This window comes from Triturus cristatus, chromosome 9, assembly GCF_964204655.1.
Source record: "Triturus cristatus chromosome 9, aTriCri1.1, whole genome shotgun sequence".
NCBI classification, from domain to species: Eukaryota; Metazoa; Chordata; class Amphibia; order Caudata; family Salamandridae; genus Triturus; species Triturus cristatus.
The window spans coordinates 453,484,971-453,507,761 of NC_140592.1; the positions used below are offsets into that span (position 1 = coordinate 453,484,971).

At 47.0% G+C, this 22,791-nt stretch overlaps 1 protein-coding gene across 2 annotated transcripts in view; it reads left to right on the plus strand.

The window, feature by feature from the left end:
* The first annotated feature begins 8,149 nt into the window (after positions 1–8,149).
* Positions 8,150–22,791, plus strand: part of CCNP (cyclin P) — a 290,235-nt gene continuing 275,593 nt past the window's right edge. Inside the window, exon 1 of one of the 2 annotated variants that reach the window (XM_085625344.1) lies at positions 8,150–8,358. In XM_085625344.1, coding sequence (XP_085481470.1) covers positions 8,338–8,358 — 21 coding nt within the window. In that variant the 5' untranslated portion in view covers positions 8,150–8,337. The remainder of the gene's footprint in view (positions 8,359–22,791) is intronic. The other variant, XM_085625345.1, reaches the window with a different exon arrangement.

Sequence of the window (22,791 nt, forward strand, 5' to 3'; positions counted from 1 at the left end):
TGGCGCTCATACATGCCCTTAGGGCATGTATGTGCGCCATATGCACACACACGCTCATTTCAGGGGTGCATCAGGGTGTCATCATGACACCCTTGCACCTTTGAAATTATTCTCAAATTGCGATTCGCAAATTGCGAATCGCTATTTGAGAATTATTTCCCATTCATTCCTATGGGTCTCCTGGCCCATAGAAATGAATGGGCAGGTATTCCTTAATTGCGATTTCGCAATTTGCTAATCGCGATTAAGGAATTTTAAGAAATCGCAAAAAGTTTGCAATTTTTTAAATACATCCCGTTTTGCAATTCTCAAATAGCGATTCTTTAAAAATCGCTATTTGAGAATCGCAAATGGTGATGTTGATACATATGCCCCCAAGTCATCCTAGCTATATGCAGATGCCTGTATGCCTTTTGGGAGCCAGGACAGCTTTCCATGGGGTGTTAAGTAGGCCTGGGTGGAACTCGCGGAGTCCGTGAAATTCCGAAGTTGCAAAAACACTCCAAAAGAATCCACGAATGAGCGGAAATAGGCACATCATTCAGCTCAGACTATGATTCAGTGCTGTTAGCTTGTGCCATGCTGAAAAATCACTGGGACAGCACCTTGCGGTGCGCCAGATGGCGCAGCGCCACAAGTTGATTTTGCTGCCGCTCAAGTAACTTTTCTACTTGAGCAGCAGCTCTCTGACCTTCCGCAACCACCCACTTTGGAGAAATCTCTCCAGGTGCCCTCCTAGCAACTGAAAATCACGCTTGGGGATTCCAAATCTCACTTGCTCTCGCCGACTTACCATTTTCGATCTGGGCGCAGAAAAAAGCTCCACCACAGTTGATGGAGTTTGGCTGTAACTCCATGTTACAGGCGTGATATGGAGTGGTCGGAATTCCACCATTTCCAACTGCAAGGGGAAATATATCACCCATTCCTAATGGTAAGAGCTAGCAGTGATACAGGAGACCTATGGTTGGCTAGGGAGTATTTCAAAGTCTTTTTTTGTGTACAGCAGCACAGACTCTAAAACAAAGCTTACAAGTTTCCTCTGCCCATCCATTAGTAGTTTCTGTAGTTCAGGTTTCTCTTTGCATTCTGGAACTTGTAGTCTTGTTTATCCTACTATAAATCCATGACTACTAGTCCCAGAATACAAAGAAAAAACCAGGACTGGAACAGCTACTTACCAAAGGACCCTGGAAACTTTAGAACTATGGTAGTTGGTCAATTCTCCTATGTGCAACTCGATTAAGTAGGTTTGCTAGGGCTGATTTTTGGTTCCCAGTGTCTTGTTTTGTCCATGTACTCTATGAAAAGTGTGAGAATGTATTGACATAGTTGTTAATGCAGCCCTGGTATTTGAGCATGTGACTGTAAGTATTGTGGGACATATAGTTTTGCTTTTGCCATTAGAAGTATCCGATAACGCATGTAGTGCGATTGGTTGGAAAGCTCCGTCTCACTGTGAGTGTTCTCGTAAACGGCTGCCACTTATTTAAGAGAAACATACTGCCCATCAGGCACACTATGCCCATTGGGCTAAATGAGCTTCAGGTACCCTCCCCCTCCCCTGTCATTTGTCTCAGCCCCAGCTTCTGCAGCTGTGGGCTCGGCTGGGCAATATCTGGAGTCTTATCTCCAGTACGCCCACGTTTTTCACAGGTCTTTAAAGACCATTTGCATATTTACATACCTTAGTAAACTGCCTGCCAAGACTTCGTTTTTTTTCTGGTTTCAGTACCCCATGGGCCCCACACTCTGCCTATTCCTTACTTTGTATTTTACATTTACTGCCATAGTGTGAGAATGCATTTCATGAAAAGGACCTTAAAGTAGGGTTGCCCAAAAACAAATGCCAGCCATGTGTGGTTGAAACAGCCTGCAAAGTAGGGTTGCCAAAAGAAAAATGCCATCCATGTGTTGTTTAAAAAGCCTGCAAAAACCTTGTCTTGACACTAAATAGGGTTATAAATAAAAAAGCATGTATTCATTTGTAATGTGACTTATTTGTCTTTGTTCCCTTTAATTAATAGTCATGTATCATTCAGGCAGCCCTAGAACACAGTAAAAGTGCTTTCTATTTATATTTGCTGTTCGAAGTATGCACAGATAAGTGCTGAACATGTGGCTTTAGGTGACTGCTTATTTTTTTACCGTCTTGGACATCAAAATAATAAACTGGCGACCCTAATCATAAGACTGGAAGTTTGTTGCAGGATCAGAACATTATTTCCTCACTCTTGATCCGTGAATATTGACATAATAGGAGGGCTTTAAGTGGGCCTGGGCCTGCCGGTGCTCAGCACCAGCAGTTCGTAAAAGCAGACACCGAGACGGGTCCCTATCGTGCTCTCCATTTTCACACTCAACTCTGCAGCAGTTCACTGTTTTGATGTAACTTTTATTTTTTTGCAGTTCTGTATTGCTAAACATGAAGTGCTTTACATGAGCACCAACAAGGACATCTTCATTTATTTTTCGGTAGGCGCGGACGATTAAGTGATTTGCCCAGAAACACAGGATGTTGAGCCGACGCTGAGACTCAAACCTGCTTCCTCAGCTCCAAAGTTGACAGCTCTAGCCATTACACCACAACCTCTTGCACAAGAACCAAAGCATTTTCAATATTATATACAACGAAGCCATAGTTGTATGTATTCATGTACTATATTGATCTTATGCAACTAACAACCTTTGACAAAACCAATAGTCCTGGCTTGTTGTAGGTGGAATGTTACTTATGTGGAGGCGATAACAGAAGCAGCGAAATACCAGTCGGGAGGCACATTATGCTGAGCACAGATTTTTACCATAAGTGTTTTAAGCCACATCCTTAATTATATCGCCCCTTTTGGAGACCCCCTGTAGGAAGCTGGCTCTGTATATACTATACCAAAATGAGGTATAGTGTGCACCGAGTCCAGTGGAACCCCAAAGGTAGGCAGATGTAAAAGTAGATAGCACCTTACTCTCTATTTGTGTTAGTGTGGGTGAGCAGTAAATCTTTATCAGAGGGTAGTGTTAAGCATTTATTGTACACACTCAGGCAAGAAATCATGAAACACACTCAAAGACTGAACTCAGACCAATTTGTTTGTATAAAAATATTTAGTTATTTTATTTCTAAAACCAAGCAGACCTGGTGCAGGTAAGTGAAATAATACTTTGCAACATCTTATGCAGTAATTTACAGTTGAATGCAGGTTCAAATGCAGTTGGTTGATTTACAGGTAAGTGAACAGTTCGAAATTACTTTTCCTTTACTTTACAGATTACTGTGCATTTTACTTTTTAAATTACTTTTTCAGTTACTTTTGCTAATCAGTGTGATATGCCTAGATTTCACACTGAGACATTTCCTAAAAAGTAAGTAATTACGTTTTTACACACATGCAGTTTTTCCATGTTTCATATAAACCAACGCCACACTAAAGAATTTTCAAGGAAAAGCAGTCAATGCAATCCTATGGGAGTAAATGAAGTTATTGGTTTGCAGGTAAGTACTGGTTTGTGGGGGTTGGTATTCTGGGATTAGAACCAGGGTTCCCCCAAGGTTGAGGATGCACTCTCAGAACACCCACAGCAGCACTAGGGCGGTGAGGTGCAGAGTAATGAGGCCCAATGTTATCTAACGGGGTATGGGGGGCCTCCGGTTGGTGCCTGCTCACAAGCAGGCAGCATGGTTGTGGGAGAAAAGCTCCAGGTGTTAGGCTCAGGGTAAAGGGAGGTCCGAGTTCGCATACAAGGTGCACCCACAGCGGCACCGGGGCGGCCAGGTGCAGGGTGCTGTTTTGGCATTGGGTGCCCTGTTTTTTTCAATGAGGATTGCTGGTTTTGGTTTTTGGCTGCAGACTCGGTCCTGGAAGACTTCCGGGAGGAACCAACTGCTGGGTAGTTAAGTTGGAGGGTTTGGGACATAGGTGCACCTCCGGTTCTCTTCTCCAGGGCGCAGGGCGGCTGGAGCCAAGGGTGTCTTTTCAGGTCAGATTTCACCTCAATGGGCCACTTGCGGTTGGGGTTCTCCATGCAGAGGCTGCAGGGGACGTCAGGGAGTCCTGGAGGGGTAAACCCACAGTAGACTCAGATTCTGGAGTGCTGAGGGACCACTCTGGGATGGGTGGCCTACACAGATTAGGGCCGTAGGTGTCGGGTGCAGTGGTGGTTCCAGGCATCTGGTTTCTTTGTCCTCAGCAACCTCTTGGGAGTTTCTTTTGAACAGAGGTGCTGTTCACAGGAGATCCTGTCTGTTTTTTAAGGCAGTCAGTCCTCCCAAGGGTTCTGGAGGTCACTGGCTAGAGGGCAAGGTGACTTTTGGCACAGGATATCTGGAAACTTCAGACAGGCTGGTAGGGATGGGGCCAAGTCAGTTCTTTTCTGCAGTCTCCTCTGCTGGGCGTGTTCTTTCGTCTTTCTTCTTCTTAGGTTGCGGGAATATATATTCTTGGTTCAGGGCTGCCCCCTAAATACTGAATTTAGGGGACATTTTAGGGGTCTTGAGGTCAGTAGCCAATGGGCTACCGACCTTAGGGTGACTACATCCATGGTGTGTTCACCCCCCTTTGGGGAGTGGGCACAATCCCTAATCCTGAATGTAGAGTGCCTGCCATCTGCAAGACGGCGAGCACTGAAGAGTGGGCTTCACCACGCCTCCCCCACCTGAGGGGTGGGATTGGCAGAGGTGGGCACACCTTCTGGCCTGTATTAATTTTTCTCGCCTATCTTCCAACCAAAAAGTAGAGGAGACAGAAAGGGGGCCTGCTCCTGATAGCAGGAGAGGCTGAGGGTCGTGTTACAAAGGCAGCAAGGCCTTTGAAGCTCCCCTGCCACAGATGGCTCTTCCTGGCCTGGGGGAGGTGTGACCACCTCCGCCCAGAAAAGGCTTTGTTTCTGGGCTCAGGGAGCAAACTCTCCTGCCCCAGGGGTCCAGAAACATGTCTCGTGGTAGCAGGCTGGGGTGTACCAGTCAGGGAACCCACCAGAGGCTGGTCGTTTATCAGGGGGCGATACCAAAGGGGATGATGGACGGAGCGTTTGAGCAAATCAAACACTCACCCCCAGTCAACTGATCTGGGTTTAATCCATCATCATTCTTTAGCTCACTCCACCACCCCAGTTCAGACATGGCCATATGCAAATCGGTCTGACCCTGTGCCTCATGAGAACAGTCCAGCCCGAACTGCCAAGCCATGTCTTCCCTGGACCGGAAACAAGCATCCTGGGACTGGTTTCGGGTTCATAACCCTCATCAGCCAGGCTATCTTGAATCCCTGCCAAGCCATGTCCTAGGATGCTTGTTTGCGGTCCAGGGAGGACCTGGCTTGGCAGTTCGGGCTGGACTGTTCCCATGAGGCACAGGGTCAAGACTGATTTGCATATGGCCAGGTCTAAACTGGGGTGGCATGCTGAGCAAAAGAATGATGGATTGAACCCAGATCTCTTGACTGGGGGTAAATGTTTTGATTTGTTCTGCATTCCGTCCATCAATTGTGTGTCTTTTGCTTTCTCGCCCTAGGTGCGCCAGGTATGCCCAGACGTGGGTCCTGGGCTCACTGTGCCACTGGACTCAAGCTATCCTTGCTGAAGAGGGGTGAAACCCCAAAACTGGTCCTAGGATGCTTGTTTCTGGTCCAGGGAGTACCTGGCTTGGCAGTTCAGGCTGGACTGTTCCCATGAGGCACAGGGTCAAGACTGATTTGCATATGGCCAGGTCTAAACTGGGGTGGCATGGTGAGCAAAAGAATGATGGATTTAACCCAGATCTCTTGACTGGGGGTGAATGTTTTGATTTTTTCTGCATTCCGTCCACCAGTTGTGTGTCTTTTGCGGTCGTTTATCAGGGGGCACCTCTAAGATGCCCTCTGAGTGCATTGTATAATAAATCCCACACTGATATCTGTGTGGGTTTATTATGCTGAGAAGTTTGCTAACAATTTTCCTAGAATTCAGTAATACCATTATGGTGCTGTGGAGTTCGTAATGACAAACTCCCAGACCACATATTCTTTATGGCTTTACTGTACTTACAATGTCTAAACATGGACTTAGACACTGTAGGGGTACAGTGCTCATGCAACTGTACCCTCACCAGTGGTATTGTGTACCCAGCTAGAAGGGTGTGTTACCTATACCATAGGCAGTGGGTTGCATGCATGGCACACAGGAATGTGTGCCATGTCGACTCTTCACTTTTCTCTGCAGCAATACACGCAGCCTGCATTGACAGTGTGTGTATGTAATGAGGGACAGGACCTCTAAGGGTGACACAATATGTGCTGAAGCCCTTAGAGGCCTTCCCTGGTCACACTGCCCTTGGTACCCATGGTACCTTTTACAAGGGACTTGCATGTGGGGAGAGAAGTGCCAATTGGGGGTATAAAGGTACAGTTTGGGGAAAGAACACAGGCCCTGTGAACCTGAATTGCAGGGACCCAGGGCACATCAAGTCAAAGTGCATTAGAAATCTAACAAAAAGTGGGGTGGTTACTGCAACAGAAACCTACTTCCTGCACTTCCCAGTTTTTTCATCCCACTTAAAGCTCTGCATAATAGCAATAGTTTAACTTACATCTGAAACTCTATGATGCTGTCAATAGCATGCTGAGTTACTTCAGGTGTCTGGGAATGCACCCTGCATTCAGGCAACTCACTCCTCATTCTCGCCCTTCACTTTCACGCTCACCCTGCACTCACAGATATCACAATGCACTCACACTGATCACTATGCACTCACACCATTCACCCGCTCACCCTGCACTCACAGCGATCACTCTGCACTCACAATGCACTTGCACTATTCACCCTGTACCTCACCCTGTAGTCACACGAACACACTACTCACCCACACTCATGTGACACTTCACCCACCTGTCCCCGTCACTGCTCAATCTGCAATCTCACTCAAACAAGCCCATCACTAACCATGCATTCATTAATCCCACTCTTCAGTTACATCCACACCATATGGTCACCTCACTCACCATGCAGTCACTCCTCTTACCCTACTCTCACACTGTTGCATCGCTCACCGTGCACTCACATGGGCACTCCTGCCAGCCACACAGTTCGGAGGATTAATGTCCCTGCTACAAAGAACGTGTACCATGCAGATTACAGAAATGAGTGTGAGTGTACTATGAGTAGTCCTATAAAAAAAATGAAATGTTTGTCAGAAAGGTGCTATTGAAAGATGAGGTGCATTGTGGGTGAGTGGTACTGAGGGAATTTATGGGAAAGGTGGAAATGTGGTAGGGGCGGCAAAAGAAATGTTGCACCGTGTGCGACCAGTGCTCGGACCAGCCCTGGCTGGTAGAGTTAGCCCCCCCCCTCCCCTTCCGAAGTTCAGGTCTAGTTGCGCCCCTGCTGGCCATGCAAGCAGCATACTGGGCAGGTGGCAATGCTACATGACACTTGAGGCAAAGCTCGAAACTGCCGAAGGTCAATGATGGAGTAGTTCATCCAGTTCAGGATTTTTCCCGCTCTGGGGCTTCTAGCCCTGGTTATACGGTTTAAATCCAGGACTCCAAATCCCAGAATGTAATGCAAAAAAACCTCGACTGGATGAACTACTCACAAATGGAAATGGAGCGACTTAGAGCTGTGTTCACATCTACGATGCACTCAGCATCTTGCAGCTGTGGCTTCTTAAGGGCTAGGGGCAGACTGGTGGAAATTAAGCCTGCGGCCCCAGAATGCAACGGGCTGTTACCTAACAAGACAAGACCGGCTTACGGCCTTACACATGACCTCGCGGGCAATGGCAGCTTAATGAAGGAGCTGATGTTCAATTTCTTTAACACTGTAAACTCCGTGGACTTACAATAAAAGTTAAATAGAAAAGATAACAATAAATAAACATCGGACTCCATATATTAACTGAATTGATTAAGTAATGGAACAAAGAAATTTCATTAGACCATGTAACAATTCCACATCTGGGTGGCACTGGCAATATATAAAAATTATGGAATGCTGGCATGGGGTACCGTTACTAGACCGCATTAAGGTGCGAGTTAAAAAGCCAGGGGTGAAGTCATACCGGTAGGAGCGCACAGGCTACTTCAAAGGCAAAAGCACCTTCCTAAATAGTCACATGGCCTCCTAAGGGGGGCAGCAACGAGGCCTTTAATTTACAAGCCCCGCCCAGAAAAAAAATCTTACCTCAGGCAAGCGAGTGCCACGAATGTCGAAAACTCGTAAGAATAATTAAAAAAAAATAACATTAGGTACCTCCAGGGGGTTTGGAGCAGAGGAAGTCGTGAGGTCACTCCTGTTTCTAATAACTTCTCTGCACGGTGGAAGCTGATTACAGTGGAAAAAATCTCCAGGTGTCACGACTTTAAAACAATGACAGACATGCTGAAAATGGTAACGTGAAGTTGATTTTTCTTTCGGTGTGAGTGATAGATAGATGTTTCTCTTTGCGAAGGCTAAAACTCTTACTCAACGTCAGTTGCGCAGTTATGTTGAAGAGGAACACACCGGGTGTACGTGGCAAAATAATCCAAAAATGTCCACTTCGTAAACATAGTTATTTTATTTTCTTTTCAGTCAGGCAGTTGTGGTTTTGCGTTTTTGCTTTTTTGCTACACGTCGAGTGCAGATGAAAACGGCACTACTAAAACAGTTACTAAAACCTGAAAAGGGACACGTTTGTTTTGGAATTAAATATAATACGTCTTTTCCTTGAGCAGTCGGAGATTTTAGTTCATAAGAATTCACACATTTCTTTAGGTACAACCCATACTTTATATCACCAGGGACTACCTATTCAGGCAACGGCTTGTGGTTAACAATGTAATGCATTGTGGGAGTTGCAGTGTAGATTCACTTCAATGTACCCTTCTGAATAGAGCATACCTGAAATCAATGACTGGGTAAAAAAGCCCTAAATCTACAATATCAGGTGATAATATATGAAGCAAGTGGTAGGTAGACCCAGCGTACCTCTAAAGTTGGGATTACTGATTCTTATTATCCTAATAATAAGCTATAACCTTCAGCCTTTCCTCTTCGAGTCCAAGACCGTTGTAGATGAATGAGGAGGGGGAATAACCGTGTTGTGATAATATATCCACAACTTTTAAGTGGGCCGGGTCCTGCCGGTTCTCAGCACTGGAAGTTCTAAAAAGTAGGTGCTGAAACGGGTCCCTATCGGGCTCTCCATTTGTGCCTCAGGGTGGAAAAAAAAAAGCTTCGCTCTGCAGCAGTGCCACCCTTCGCTGCCTGTGAGATAACTTCAGAGACTCTTATAGTTCTTGCACAGTCTCATCATTTCAAAACTGAAGCATTTTCTATGTTCTATACAACGAATCCATAGTTGTTGCTTATTTAGATTAAGCAACTAACAACCATTGGCAAAGGCAATATTCCCGGCTTGTTGTAGGTGTAATGTTAATGGATGCAGTGACAGAAGCAGCACACCAGTCGGGCGGCACACAATGCTTAGTATAGATTTTCAGCTTAAGTGCTTTTAAACCGCGCCCTTTGAGAGACCCCACCACCTCCCCCCACCAGTTTTTTCATCTCACTTAAAACCCTGAATATATCTTTATATTTTTCGTGGTAAGCCACTCGTGTTTCCTTGGTGTTGCAGTCGTAAAGTTTCTGTGTGCCAACCATGCTGGAATTGTTTTAAAAATTAAGTGGCTGCTTCTAAATATTTTGGAATTAAGACTGCTTCTTTATCAAACGTGTGTCAGTATTTTATGGGATCGGGCCTTCTAGGGAGTTCGTGTCCGGAATATTTTGTGGCAGTGAGTACTACACAAACTATAGAGACCGGCAATGTGATTCTTTGTCAACAAGAACTGCTTATTGTCCGGGGGACTTCGTTACCTGCGTATTTGGACTGATAATCGTCATGGCTGACAAGTTTCCCAGGTCCATGAGTGATTATTTAGGCCAGTCCCATGTCTTTTTTTCTCTTATTATTCTAGGACTTGCAGCCTTACTTACTGTAGGCGACTAAGATCTGCTTCACATGGGTACCCCCACTTTTTGCTGGTGTTTCACTGTTTTTCGACCTTAGTCTGGCTGTGGCCCTGCTAATCAGGACCCCAGCCTAGCTGCTTCCTCTCTAAAATGGTTCCCATGTACATTAGGTACATCTCTAATTGGATTCTGGAGAGCCTTATAAGCCCCTAGTATATGGTATACTATGCACCTAGGGCATAGGTACCTCAGAGGCCTACCAGGGGCTGAAGCATGTATTATGCCACCCCTGGGAAGCACCCCAAAATGACACCACAGGTCTGCTACTGCAGCCTGGGTAAGGTGGTGCCTGCACCCCTTACTGTGGTATAGGCTACCTATATCACTACCATTGCACACACATATAAAACCTATAAGTCACCCCTATGGCAGGTCTTGACAATCCTGAGTGGGTGCCCCTGCATGAGCAGAGCCCCTCTGCAGCATTCAGAGTACCTCCTCTAATGCTGTTTGTGGTGCAGCCTGACCATATACTCTTAAGTGCATTATAACCTCGCGGTAAATGCTAACTTTGGACTGGCTGCACGGAAACATGTTGTGTTTGGTGTCAAACACTTTGGAATACTACCCCCCCCCCCCACCAGTTCTGACGGCGGGGGTAGCATTCCACCCTTCAAGAGGGAGAGACATGTTCACACTGGTCTACCCGGTAAAGACTTTTTGAAGCCCTGGCATCACAAAATGGATGCCATTGCCACGGACACGACCTCCTGCTGCTGACCGAAACTCCGGCAGGGGAGGCCTGGACAATAGGTTTCCTGTCCCAGGGCGGTGTAATCACCTCCCCAGACAGGCAGATGTGTATTGGGGCTGGGCGGGAGCACTCTGGTGCTTTATAGTTCTGCACTGGGGGCACACTTGGTGTCCCTGTGTATAGTCCAGTTCAAACCGGTTGCAGGGGCTACCTGCCCCTGCTCTGGCGTGAAACTGGACAAAAGAAATGGGTGTAACCACCCCTCTTTCCAAACCCTCCCAAAGGTGGGTCCCTAGAGTATGTCCAACCCCCAAACTTAGTATAAGTATGGGAACCCAGTCCTTGAGACTTTAGACTACCCTGGACGAAACTCTGCAACATATATCCTGGACCTTAGACTTTCTATTTTTGCTAGAAGACTGAAGAAATCTCCCTTGGGGTCAAGGAGGGACTCCCCTGCTTGGCAGGCACCAAAGAAGCAACTGTCCGGTCTGCTACTCTGAAGCTCCCGTCGGACGCCAAAGTCTTTGCATCAGCAGAGGTAGATTGCCAGACTTCCCCGAGGCAACCCTGAGTCCCCAGCAAAGCTGAGGCCCGTGGATATTGTGGGTGACGTGGATCCCTGACCCCTGGACACTGTGATCTTTTGCCGATCCATCATCTTCCTAGTCTTCCTCGAAGTTGTGCTTTGGGCTCCGAGTAGCCCCAGCCTTGAGCACCTCCTGCACCGAAGAGCTTTGTCCTTCACTCCACGAGTGACCCATGGGCCAGTTTCAAGTGCGACCGCTAAAGGCTCCTTCGCGATCGCTAGCCCGTTGGCTAGTGGGTCCCCACGAAGGCAACTCCTCATCTCATTGGGCATTTCTGGTTGCTCCAGACGTGCCCCAACTTACCCTTGCTGGGCGAGTCCCCCAGACCTTGCTGGTCTGCACCGACGACTTTCTTCTATTTCCCCTTGACTTGTCGTTGCCAGGGCTTGTTGGGTCCATTCTGGTCGCCAACACCGCAGCACTCGACAGACTTTGTGGGTCAGCTCGAATTCAGCTCCTGGTTGTCGTCGACACCTCCTGGACCTTGTGGCTGAAGAGTCAAGACACCCGTCAACTCGCCTGAAGCACATAACATCTGTGGGCATTGGACTATCGTGCCCCTGGTCACTGGTAAGTGACCCAGACTCTGTCCCCTCCACTTTCAGGTTCCTTCCATCCTCGATCCAGGCTTGGATCTCTCCGGACACTTCTCCTCTTCACGGCAGCAGCACTTCTTTGCCAGCTTACATTGAAAACGACACCGCGACCCGACACCATTTGACACCTATGCACCCGGCTTTCCTCGGTGAGGTAACTCGAGTACTTTGGTGCTCCTGTGGGTGTTGGCCTTAGACACCTCTAAGTCCAAAAGGGTTTGCTTGTAGTCATCCTCTAAGGGTCCTTAAACTCTTTTAATTTCCAACCACGACTTTCCCCATAGAAGTTAACGGCGATTCGCGGCTGTGTTCTCACACTGCACGCATCCCCCGTGGGTCCCCTGTGTCACTACCTTGGGTGGTTCCTTGTGGTCCAAGCACTTCTACAGGCTCTATGCCTTGTGTCCAGTTCAGTCGTGGTTCTTATACCACTTTATTGGTATATGGTTTGGTATGCCCCTAGGGCCCAAACGTGTATTGGTGCTTTTACTGACTTGTAACTTGAATACTTCGAACTCTAGCCTCATAAAGAGACTAGAGGGGTGTGTTTCATCTTAAATACATATATTTTAAATATATACCTGGTGTGGTTGTCCTTTCATATGGTCATTCAAGAGATTATAGACTGGTAAAACAAGCTGCTTTACATTCCTTCAAGACTTAGCCTGAAGGCTGCTCTCCATAGCTACCACTAGGATAGCTTTCAATAAAGGTTGTCTTTAACCTATCCCCATAATGGGTTGTTTGGACTGATACAGGGTGCCCACTATAACTAGTGGACAGCATATATCAGGCCAACTTCTCACACTTACACAATGTAAAATCTGCACTACAAGTACAAGAATTCTAAGAAAAAAGTGATTTACCGAATTAGTCACGCATGGACCAGGAAAACCTTGCAGATAGAAGTCGTAGTATACAAATAGACTTGCCACATAGCTTCATGTCGTCAGGACAACATTATTCTAGCTCTGCTTTTTCTGGATGTGGGTGAGCCACTGAAACCTTCAGCTTTAAGTCTGGCTCTGGCTCCGCTCGAGGTCCTGCTAGAACCTAATGCAAATAACGAGCCAGGCTTTCAAATGGCTTCTGCCTGCCTCACTCTACCCAGAATGTGACGTTAAGGCCAAAGTTTATCCATGTTCGAATCTCGGCGTCACTCAAAATCCTGTGATTCTGGACAAATGACCTTGTGTGGGGTAACTGGTGCTCAGGTAAAGTGCTTCAATACCTTCAGGTAGAGTTTGCGATTTATAAAAACTGCTGAACAATGCATAAAGAGGTGAATGGAAACTGTTAACACAAGGAAGGACGGATATAGTGCCAATGTTGGCAATTTACCCAACCCACAAAACATAGCAATCTCCTAAATAAGCACACAAGACACAGTAATTGTTGGAGAAAACATTGCTGCAGGTTTACTTCTTACAGGAAATATGCAAACATGGTGGGTCAACTTCCAGGCGATCCAAGGGCAGGCAGCCCCTATGTTGCCCTGCCCACCTAAAGAGCCAAATTGCACCGTGGCCTAACCAATCGGTGCTAACCATTTTGGGGTAATTTCCCCCTTACATCCTGTGAACAACCAGTCCACCCATTTACTCGCACCCCTTGTGGCCCCTCCCTGCACTAGCGCCCCTACCCTATAGAACGGAATTAATACATAGGAGAGGGGTGTGAGGGGGTTCGGACGCTGCTCATAATGGCTGCCCGCCCCCAGGTGCATCCCACTCTGAACACCATCACCTGCTCCTCCTGGTCGGCAGCTGGCTCCTGTCAGGCAGGGATCTCAGCTCTTTGGGAGGAAACCTAATACTGGACCGGGGGACCCGCCCCCCTCTACCGGACCCCAGCCAGGCAATGGCCAGGCAGTGCCGAGAAGTTGAGAGGTTAGGGGAGGAGGCGGTGGGATTACGGACTCACCATCTTTCAGCTGCTCCTGCCCGACCAACAACACATCTTGATGGCGTGTCGACCTCGGCGCAAAGCAACGCTGGATGGGTGGGTGGAGTATTAATACCTTGTCCCCTGCCCATTCGGTGGCGTGGGCAGCGCGCCGGACCTCGGGATCCCAGAGGTCGGAACATTGATCCAGGTTGGCTGTGCCAAATGTGGCACTAAGGTGGCCGCCCTCTAAGGGTGCCCCCTGCGTGGGCAGCCTCGGATACCTACCCATTTAGTGGCTGATTAGTACAAAGTGAAACCAGAAAAGCTGGCTAAATTGCGGCTTCCTTGCTCAAATTGTGAGATCTTGCGCAAATATTTAATTCCAGCAAAACTCCTCCTTTTTTAGGTAGACGCCTTGCTAACGACTTCTTGTGGGCATTCTGCAAGCTTCACTGGGAATACGTTCTGCCCATTGCTTAACATTCACTTTGTGGTTTTTAACTCACATTTTCTTCCTTGCTACCTGCTGCCTTTATTTGTCTTAGTCTGTCCAGCTTGAGTTTGTCCAACCGGTGGAGCAATGCTTGTTTACTGTATCCTTCTCAGTGCTCGTTTTCTCCAAACAGGCCTTTTAATAACTTTAAAGTACAAGTGGAAGGAACTAAGATGGTCACCTGAGCGGACTCATCCTCTCATTGCTCCGATCACACTGATAGTTAGACTGGCACCCTCTGGCTCATTATTTCTCCTCATCTACAATGTTGTGGAGTAGGGAGGTGTCTGGAGTAGAACCAACACTGATTGTCGGACCCAGCAGTGAAGAGGGTCGCTGCTGTGCAACTGCAGGGGATTGCGCAAGACTGCGCACACAAGGCACAGTTGTGGTGGACCCCTCTTGGGTCTGGCCAGGAACTAACTAATTATCCCAGAGGAAAACTGGGAGCTAGATGACTTCGGCCACAACCAGATCTGAGCATGGGGTCAAGGTGCACGGAGGACATAAGGTACAGGGAGTCGCTGGCACCTTTGTGAAAGGGAGAAGGCCAGGCAGCACCTTAGCTGCAGGAGAGGTGGACCACGGCGGTGAAGGAGTGAGCCACGTGGGCCTTCTGAGGACCTCGGGCCCCACAGCAATGAGCAGATTAGTGAACGGCATATTGAATCCCGGCTGAGGGTGGACAGGGGGCCCAGGGTGACAAGGAGGGGGCTGCTGCTTTCCTGGTGCTGCCAGTCGGGGGGGGGGGGGAGCTTGAGCTGCCTGCACAGTGACCCTCTGCTGTATAAAATACATATTGAAGTAATCTATAACATAATTCTTAACACATTGGCAGGGATAAGCAATAGCACCATAAACATAACCTGGGGCCTCATTGTTCCTGGAGACTACTCTGAATGCCATAGTCGTCATAGAGTGGTTTAAGGGTGCACACAATTGAGAAGGGATTCTCAAAAACCAAATGACACTTCCCAGCCCAGAGACACAGAGCCGCCCCCCACACTGGAACTGAAACAGCTGATCTTAGAGGATAATAGGGCGTGGCAATCACTGTAGCACTAATGCAACAAGATATGAATAAGATGCAACAGATTTATTTTACTTAGGTTTCTCCTAAATTTTATCCCTTGCATACTGGCCTATCCATCTGGAATTTTTACATTTCACTGGTTTCCGCTCTGTCCATGCGATGGTGTGTCTACGCAATCTCATTTGCATATGTTCTTTCCTCTGTAAGTTTTATATGGAACATCACAAACGATTTATATTGCCAATCATGCACAAATATAATTGTAGGCAATGTCGCCCTGGGATGTTCTTTTTAAAATCATTGTCTGATCTCATTGTTTGTTATAGTGTTGCATCTTTTTTTTTTATGCCTTTCTTGGAAGACTAGGAGATCGCTTATTAATTAAGAATGAAATGCAAGTTTTATCTTGTTTATAACAGATGGTTTCAATAGGCTATCTTAATATTCTGTATAATGATGAATGTCTTTGTTTTACATGTTTTGTGCTTTTATGATCTTATCAAATAAGAATCAAATAAAGTGATCTGACTGACTGAATAAGATGCAAGACGGAATTAAAGAATTGAGCAATAGGGTGGATTATACCACTGACACTCTGGGAATTCACTCCCGCCAACTGGTGGACCAGGAGAGATGATTGCAATGGCAGGAAGACAAATTGGCAGACTTGGAGGACAACTCTAGACATAACAATGTTTTCATATTGGGTCTTCCAGAAGGGATAAAAACATCCCTGATGTAACAATTCCTAGAGAACCTGTTGCACTCCATCTTGACTTGATGCAACTGGAGGGACCAGAAAGAATACAAATCAATAGTGTCCACAGGACACCATGCAGGGGGCCTTCTTTGGGAGCTCTCTGCTCCGCTCCAAACTACCCCACCCCAAACTACCCGCCCCACTCTGCTCTGCTCCAAACTACCTTGCCCCGCTCTGCTCCAAACTACCCCGCTCTGCTCCAAACTACTCACCCTGCCCGCCCCTGCTCCAAACTACCTCACCCTGTCCCACTCCACACTACCCCACCCTGCCCTAAACTATCCCACCCTGCCCCGTTCCAAACTACCCTGCCCCACCCTGCTGCGCTCCAAACTACCCCGCCCCGCTCTGCTCCAAACTACCTCGGCCTGTCCTGCTCCAAACTACCCCACCTGCTCCTAACGACCCACCTTGCCCTGCTCCAAACTACCCTGCCCTGCCCCAAGCTTCCCTGCCCTGCTCCAAACTACCCCGCCCTGCCCCGCTCCAAGCTACCCCGGTCCAAACTACCCCACCCTGCTCTGCTCTGTTCCAAACTAACCCGCCCTGCTCTGTTCCGCTCCAAAGAACTCCGCCCCGCCCTGCTCCGTTCCAAACTACCCCGCCCTGCTCCGTTCCAAACTACCCCGCCTTGCTCTGTTCCAAACTACCCTGACCTGCTCTGCTCCACTCCAAACTACCCCGCCCAGCTCTGCTCCAAACTACCCCGCAACACTCTGGTCTACCCCAGTCCATTCCACTCCAATCCAATCTACCCCACTCCAGTCCAAAAAATATCCCACACTCCGCTCCAATCTGCCTACTCCAATTTACCCCATTCCAACCTTCCTTAATCTAATGCACCCCACTCGAATCTAATGCACCCACCCCTCTCTACCCCAATCTGCCCACCTCAATGTACCCACTCTACTTTACCCCACTCTAAATCACTTCACTCTAATCTACCCCACCCCACTCAAATCTCCCCAAGAGACTCCATTCTATCTAATCTACCACAATCCAATGCACCCAGTTTACCTCAGTCTATGTAAAACCTTCGCCACATCCACTATGCCGACCACAGACACCCTGAAACTACATCCTGCTTAACTCCGGAATCCTCGTCAAACACTCCACCGAAATCTGGGACACCATCACCACCTTTACCCTTGACGTGGTCTTCATCACAGAGAACTGGCTCAATCCCTCCTCCCTCCTCCCTCCTCCCTGCTGACAGCGCCACTGCACTACCAGATTGCTACAAGATGATACAACGGGACTGCACCAACAAACAAGGAGGAGGTGTTGCCATCATCCACAAAGAAGCACTCCTCTGCACCACCACCAAAGATAAAATCATACCAATCCTGGAACAACTCTACTTCCAGCTCCAAACGAATGGCTGAACTACCATCAAAGACACAGTCTACTATGGACACCCAAGACCACACCCCAGCTTCTGCAATGCCATCCCCAAATTCAACGCCCCCCTAGCAATCAACTCCAAAGACTAAATCTTCCTCGGTGATCTCAACTTCCACCTAAACATCTTCACCAGCGACAGACAATACAGTCATGTCACTGAACACACCTGGACCGACCACACCATCGTCCCCTTCACCATCACAGGACCCCCTCACACCACCACCAAGCCCCCCTGTTCCACCCTCTTCAGCTAGAATAAAGTCACTGAGACCCAATGGCCGTCACCCTCAACACCACCTAGCCTGATACCACAACCAACCTGGAACAAACCGTGCAGAACTTTCCTGCCTCGATCACCAACGGCACCATTAAGCCAGCCAAAATCAGCAGAACCACCAAGCAAGCCTGCTGGTACACACCAGAACTCAGGACACTAAAACACAATTGCAAACAACTGGAAAGAAGATGGTATACCAGCAGAGACCCCACAGACTGATCCTCCAAGTCAGCTTGTGTCAACCATTAATGCCTCAAAGATACGAAAAGACTTGCCATAGCAGACCATATCGAAGCAAGCGCCAACCACAGCAAGGAACTCTTCAGCATCTTTGAAGAGTTCTTCTGACCATCTGCCACTGAGAACTCAATCCCTTATTCCCAGGAACTATGTGACATACTGGTGAATTACTACCACAACAAGATATCCACCATCTACAGTAACTTTGAATCCCATCCTACCGACCTGTACAACCTCATCACATCATCTGATGTCATCTACCTGCTCACCGCATGGGAACAGTTTACCTCCCAGAAAATTACAGCCATCATGACCTCCATACACTCTGGTCACCCACAGACCCCTGCCCACACGCCTTTTCATCCTCGGGAACAAAGAAATCAGAATGGCACTCACCTCATTCTCAACACACCCGTCACCACGGCCACCTTCCTCGACATATGGAAACGTGCAGAAGTGAGGCCCCTCCTCAAGAAACCCTCCGCTGACCCCAGTGAACTCGAGAACTAATACTCCCTCTCACTGCGCCCTTTCCTCACCAAGGTCCTCGAGAAGGTCATTGACCACCAGCTTGCGGAACACCTGGAGATAAACAACCTGCTGGATGCCTCCCAGTCTGGTTTCCACAGCACTGAGATCACAGTGATCGCCGCCACTGACATTAGAACCCTCCTCGATCGGGCAGGGGTGGCAGCAGCCCTGGCAGCATTTGATACCATATCCCACCCACCACATCAGGATCAAGTGAAATGACCTCAAATGGATGACATCCTTCCTCACGGGACACACCCAGAAAATAAGACTACCACCCTTCACCATGGAGCCCAAGAACATCATCCTTCCCTCAAGGTTCATCACTCACCCCTACCCTGTTCGAGAGTTATGACGCCCCTGGGCAAGATCATCAGAACCCATGGCCTCCAGATTTATATCCTATGCAGACAACATGCAGCTCATCCTCTTGCTCACGGAAGACACCCCCACCACTAGAACCAACTTCAACAACACCATGACGAATGTTGCCAACTGGATGAAGACCGATTGCCTGAAGCGCTACACGTACAAGACGGAAGAGCTGATTTTAGGAAACAACACGTACCCATGGGATGACACTTGGTAGCCCGCCAAACTCAGGCTGGCATCCTCACCGACAGACCACGCCTGCAACCTCTGCATCTTCCTTGACAGCAAACTCACCATAAAATACCAGATCAGCACGGTTCCATCTGCCTGCTTCCACACCCTCTGCATGCTACAAAAGATTTTCAGACAGATCCTCGCCAGCACCAGGAAAACCGTCACTCAAGCCCTTTTCACCAGCCATTTGGACTACGGAAATGCACTCTATGCTGGAATCACCACCCAACTCCTGAAAATACTCCAGATGATACAGAACTCAGCAGCCAGACTCGTACTCTACCTCTCCAAGCGGAACAATATGCCCCTTCAATCAGGAACCTCCACTGGCTTCCTGACCAGAAAATATGCCAATTCAAGATACTTAAACATGCCCACAAAGCCCTCCATGACCAAGGACCAGCATACATCAACCACTGTCTGAACGTCCACCACCCTTCAGGACACTTGCGCTCCACCTCCTTCCCACACACTCCCTACAGAATACACAGTAGAGGCCACTCCTTTGCCTACGTCTCCACCAAAGCCAGGAACAAGCTTCCCCTGCAGCTTTGAACATCACTAAAGCTAACGGATTTCAGAAAGGGACTCAAGACCTGGCTTTTCGTCTGAGTTCAGCACGACCTCAGTGCCTGGATACCCTCACGGGTTAGAAGCTGTCCTTGATAAACATTGATTGATACAGGGTTTGCATGATAACTGTCTTTCCTCTTACTTCATTAATGGGTCATTAATAGTTCATGTTTAAAAATCATCATTTTTAATAAGTACTTCCCAGTGATGTGCTATAATGTGAGGTATTTAAGTCAAAGCTTCCACATTAAAGAAATAAACTTTTTAAATTGTGAAGAAATTTATCAAGTTTGGCTTGGCTTGGCTCTGCTCTTCCTTTTAATCTTCTCGTTCGCCCTCCTCTAGTTTTTTCATTTGACACCGCAATGTGTACGAGGAATACAGAGCTATCAATCTTCCTGAGCTCATGTGTGAGTAGCGCATTTAGTCCAAGTTTTCCATTTGCATTGAGTGACTGATACTCATGTTTATCCCATAGAAAACCAGGACTACAAGTCTTAGAATGCAAAGCACAAAACCAGAACTGCAGGGGCTACTCGTGCGTGGACTTAGAATCTTGAGGTTCTAGGAGTAGTAACTATGGGTTGCTTCTCTTGAAACATTTAGGCCGATATTCACACCAGATAACCGGAATGGCCATAAGAGCGCTCTGTTGTTTCTCCAGAAGGCTGCAGGCTCTGGGAATGTTTTTGTTGTAATTACAGGTCCTTGACACCTTTAAATGTTGTATAATGCTTTATTGCAAGTGCAGCTCTTCAATAAGTGGTGGTCCTCTCACCAGCCAGCGGCAACTGCCGGTCCTGCTGGGTTCTGAGGAAAGTACCATGACAACAGAACAATCATAGCTCAATGTTCTAAATGCTAATACTACTGTAATGTACACAAAGCAAGATCGCAAGATAACTCCCTTTCTTCACACTTAAAAGAATACATGCATATACTTGAACATAAAATGAAAGACAAAAATATGAAAAGATACAAGTAAAGGTTACAAGCATAATTTATATAACATACAAAAGTAGTAGACTTTTAATAAAAGATATAACCTACAAAGAATATATGGGAAAATGATTCAAATATACGAGCACTTTTGATACAGATAAATCAAAGGCACTAATTCCCATACATCTGTAAAGCACAAGCAAATCATGTAAATACAATTATTCAACCCCAAAATCCTGCAAGTAACTTGGAGGCTTTCTGATTCTTAGAGGCCCCTGTTGAAATGGTGTTTCCATTATATTTTTATTGAAAACGTGGTTACTTCCTAAATTGTCCGCCCCTGGCCCTACAACCTTCATTCTACCATTCATGCCTGAATCACCCAATAACTGACGATCATGCGCTAACATATTGTCGTGTAGTTCCTATATTACCCATACGGGATCTGCACATTTGGATAAAATAAACTGTAGGATTGGTAGCAGACTGACTCTGAGCACCCCCACCAAGAATGTTAGCCTTTCTGTTTTAGCTAGCTCACAGTGCCACTAGACTCTCCTCTTATCGGGGAGAGGCTAGTTCTTGGCAACCTCAGAACATGACAACCTTGATCCCTCAGAATCGTGGAAACCATGTACTACCTTTCGCTCAGTCACTCGTGCTCACTTATTCGGTCTCAGAGAGTTACACAGAAGAAACAGTTGGGCATGTTACAATGAGAATTTATTGCACAGTTGTTCTTCTAGTGCAAAATAGATGTGCTGCATCAACCGTTAGACAGTAGCAGATATATATATATATATATGATTAGCAGTACAGTGAATATAAAAGGATAGTACAGTTCTACCATCTTGCAAAAAATCATAAATACGTACATGAATATAAAATGCATGATAAGTGTGCGTACTCCTATGATGCCTATCTAGATGTACCTAAGTGTACCTAGCATGTGGGTAGGTGTGAAGCCAAGAATCCTTCTAGGATTTAGTCTAACCCCATTACCTGAAGTGAGAGTGTGTGGGACCCCGTGCTGGTCTCGAGTTGGACACCCCGTGAGGGATGTGTTAAACCACTGTCAGCTGGAGTGTCTGCATGCAGGAGCCTCAGTGTTGCTGGTCAGTGTGTCGGCCTGGAAGTCTCTGTCTCCTCCCCCAACCCTAGCAAGATGTGCTGTATTTATACAGAAAGTATCTAGGGTTTCTTTGTCCCTTGTTTCTTGTATTAGCCATTGTTGGATTTGAGGATGATGTATGGGATGAACCTTGTACGTAGATATGCAGGTGGTGTAGCATCTGCCTGGTTTCCAAAAACCCTTATGAATATTCATTCATACTGTATGAGTCTATTGATTAAGTTATAGGATGCTATTGTTCAGTGAAAAGCCCTCCTTCTGCGCCCAGGACTAGAACTAGGTAAAGGTTCAATCCTAAACGCTTGTTACTGTGTAATATAAGGGAGATAATGTAGGTGAAGGTGTATGATATTACCCGGGCCTATATTAGGGTACCTATATGAAACATAACAATATATCCGCTACAAGCGTCTCCATCATCTCTCCTCTTTGGTACTTTGTCAGCAGTAGAATATTTTGCCACACTACAGAGATCCACCTCTCTCTGTTGATCAACACAACATGCCGTTGGTTTACTTCCTTGACTTGAAATGGACCACAGAATTTGCTCAATCTGTTCCATAAACGCCTCACCCCTCACTTTGACCCAATCACCATTTTCAGCTTGCCCTCAACCACACCAGACTTAATTGGAATTTTAATGCCACTCTTACTGTCTCACCTTTTCCGTCAACCAGTTCTCTTATACAAAATGGAATCCGCTTAGTGGTGGGTTTCCTCCCCTCTCATGGCAGAAAAGGGCACCACTTTGGTGGTAGCATTCTCCTTGATGGGATATGCCCACACCAAATCAGAAATCACCTCCTCTATGTCCAAGTTATTGACAAGAGTCAATTCTATAGCAACCTTGACCGTACGGCTGGCGCTCTATCCATGATCCTATTGGCTTGGGGATTATAAAGTGCAGTGCGTGAGTGTTTAATACCACAGATACTCTCTCCTCTCATAAGAAATCAATTTAATTCCATTGTCTGTTATTAGACTCACAGGGAAGCCTTCTTCTCTGAACAATTCATGCAAAACACCAATCGTGAGGTTCGTGGTGATCT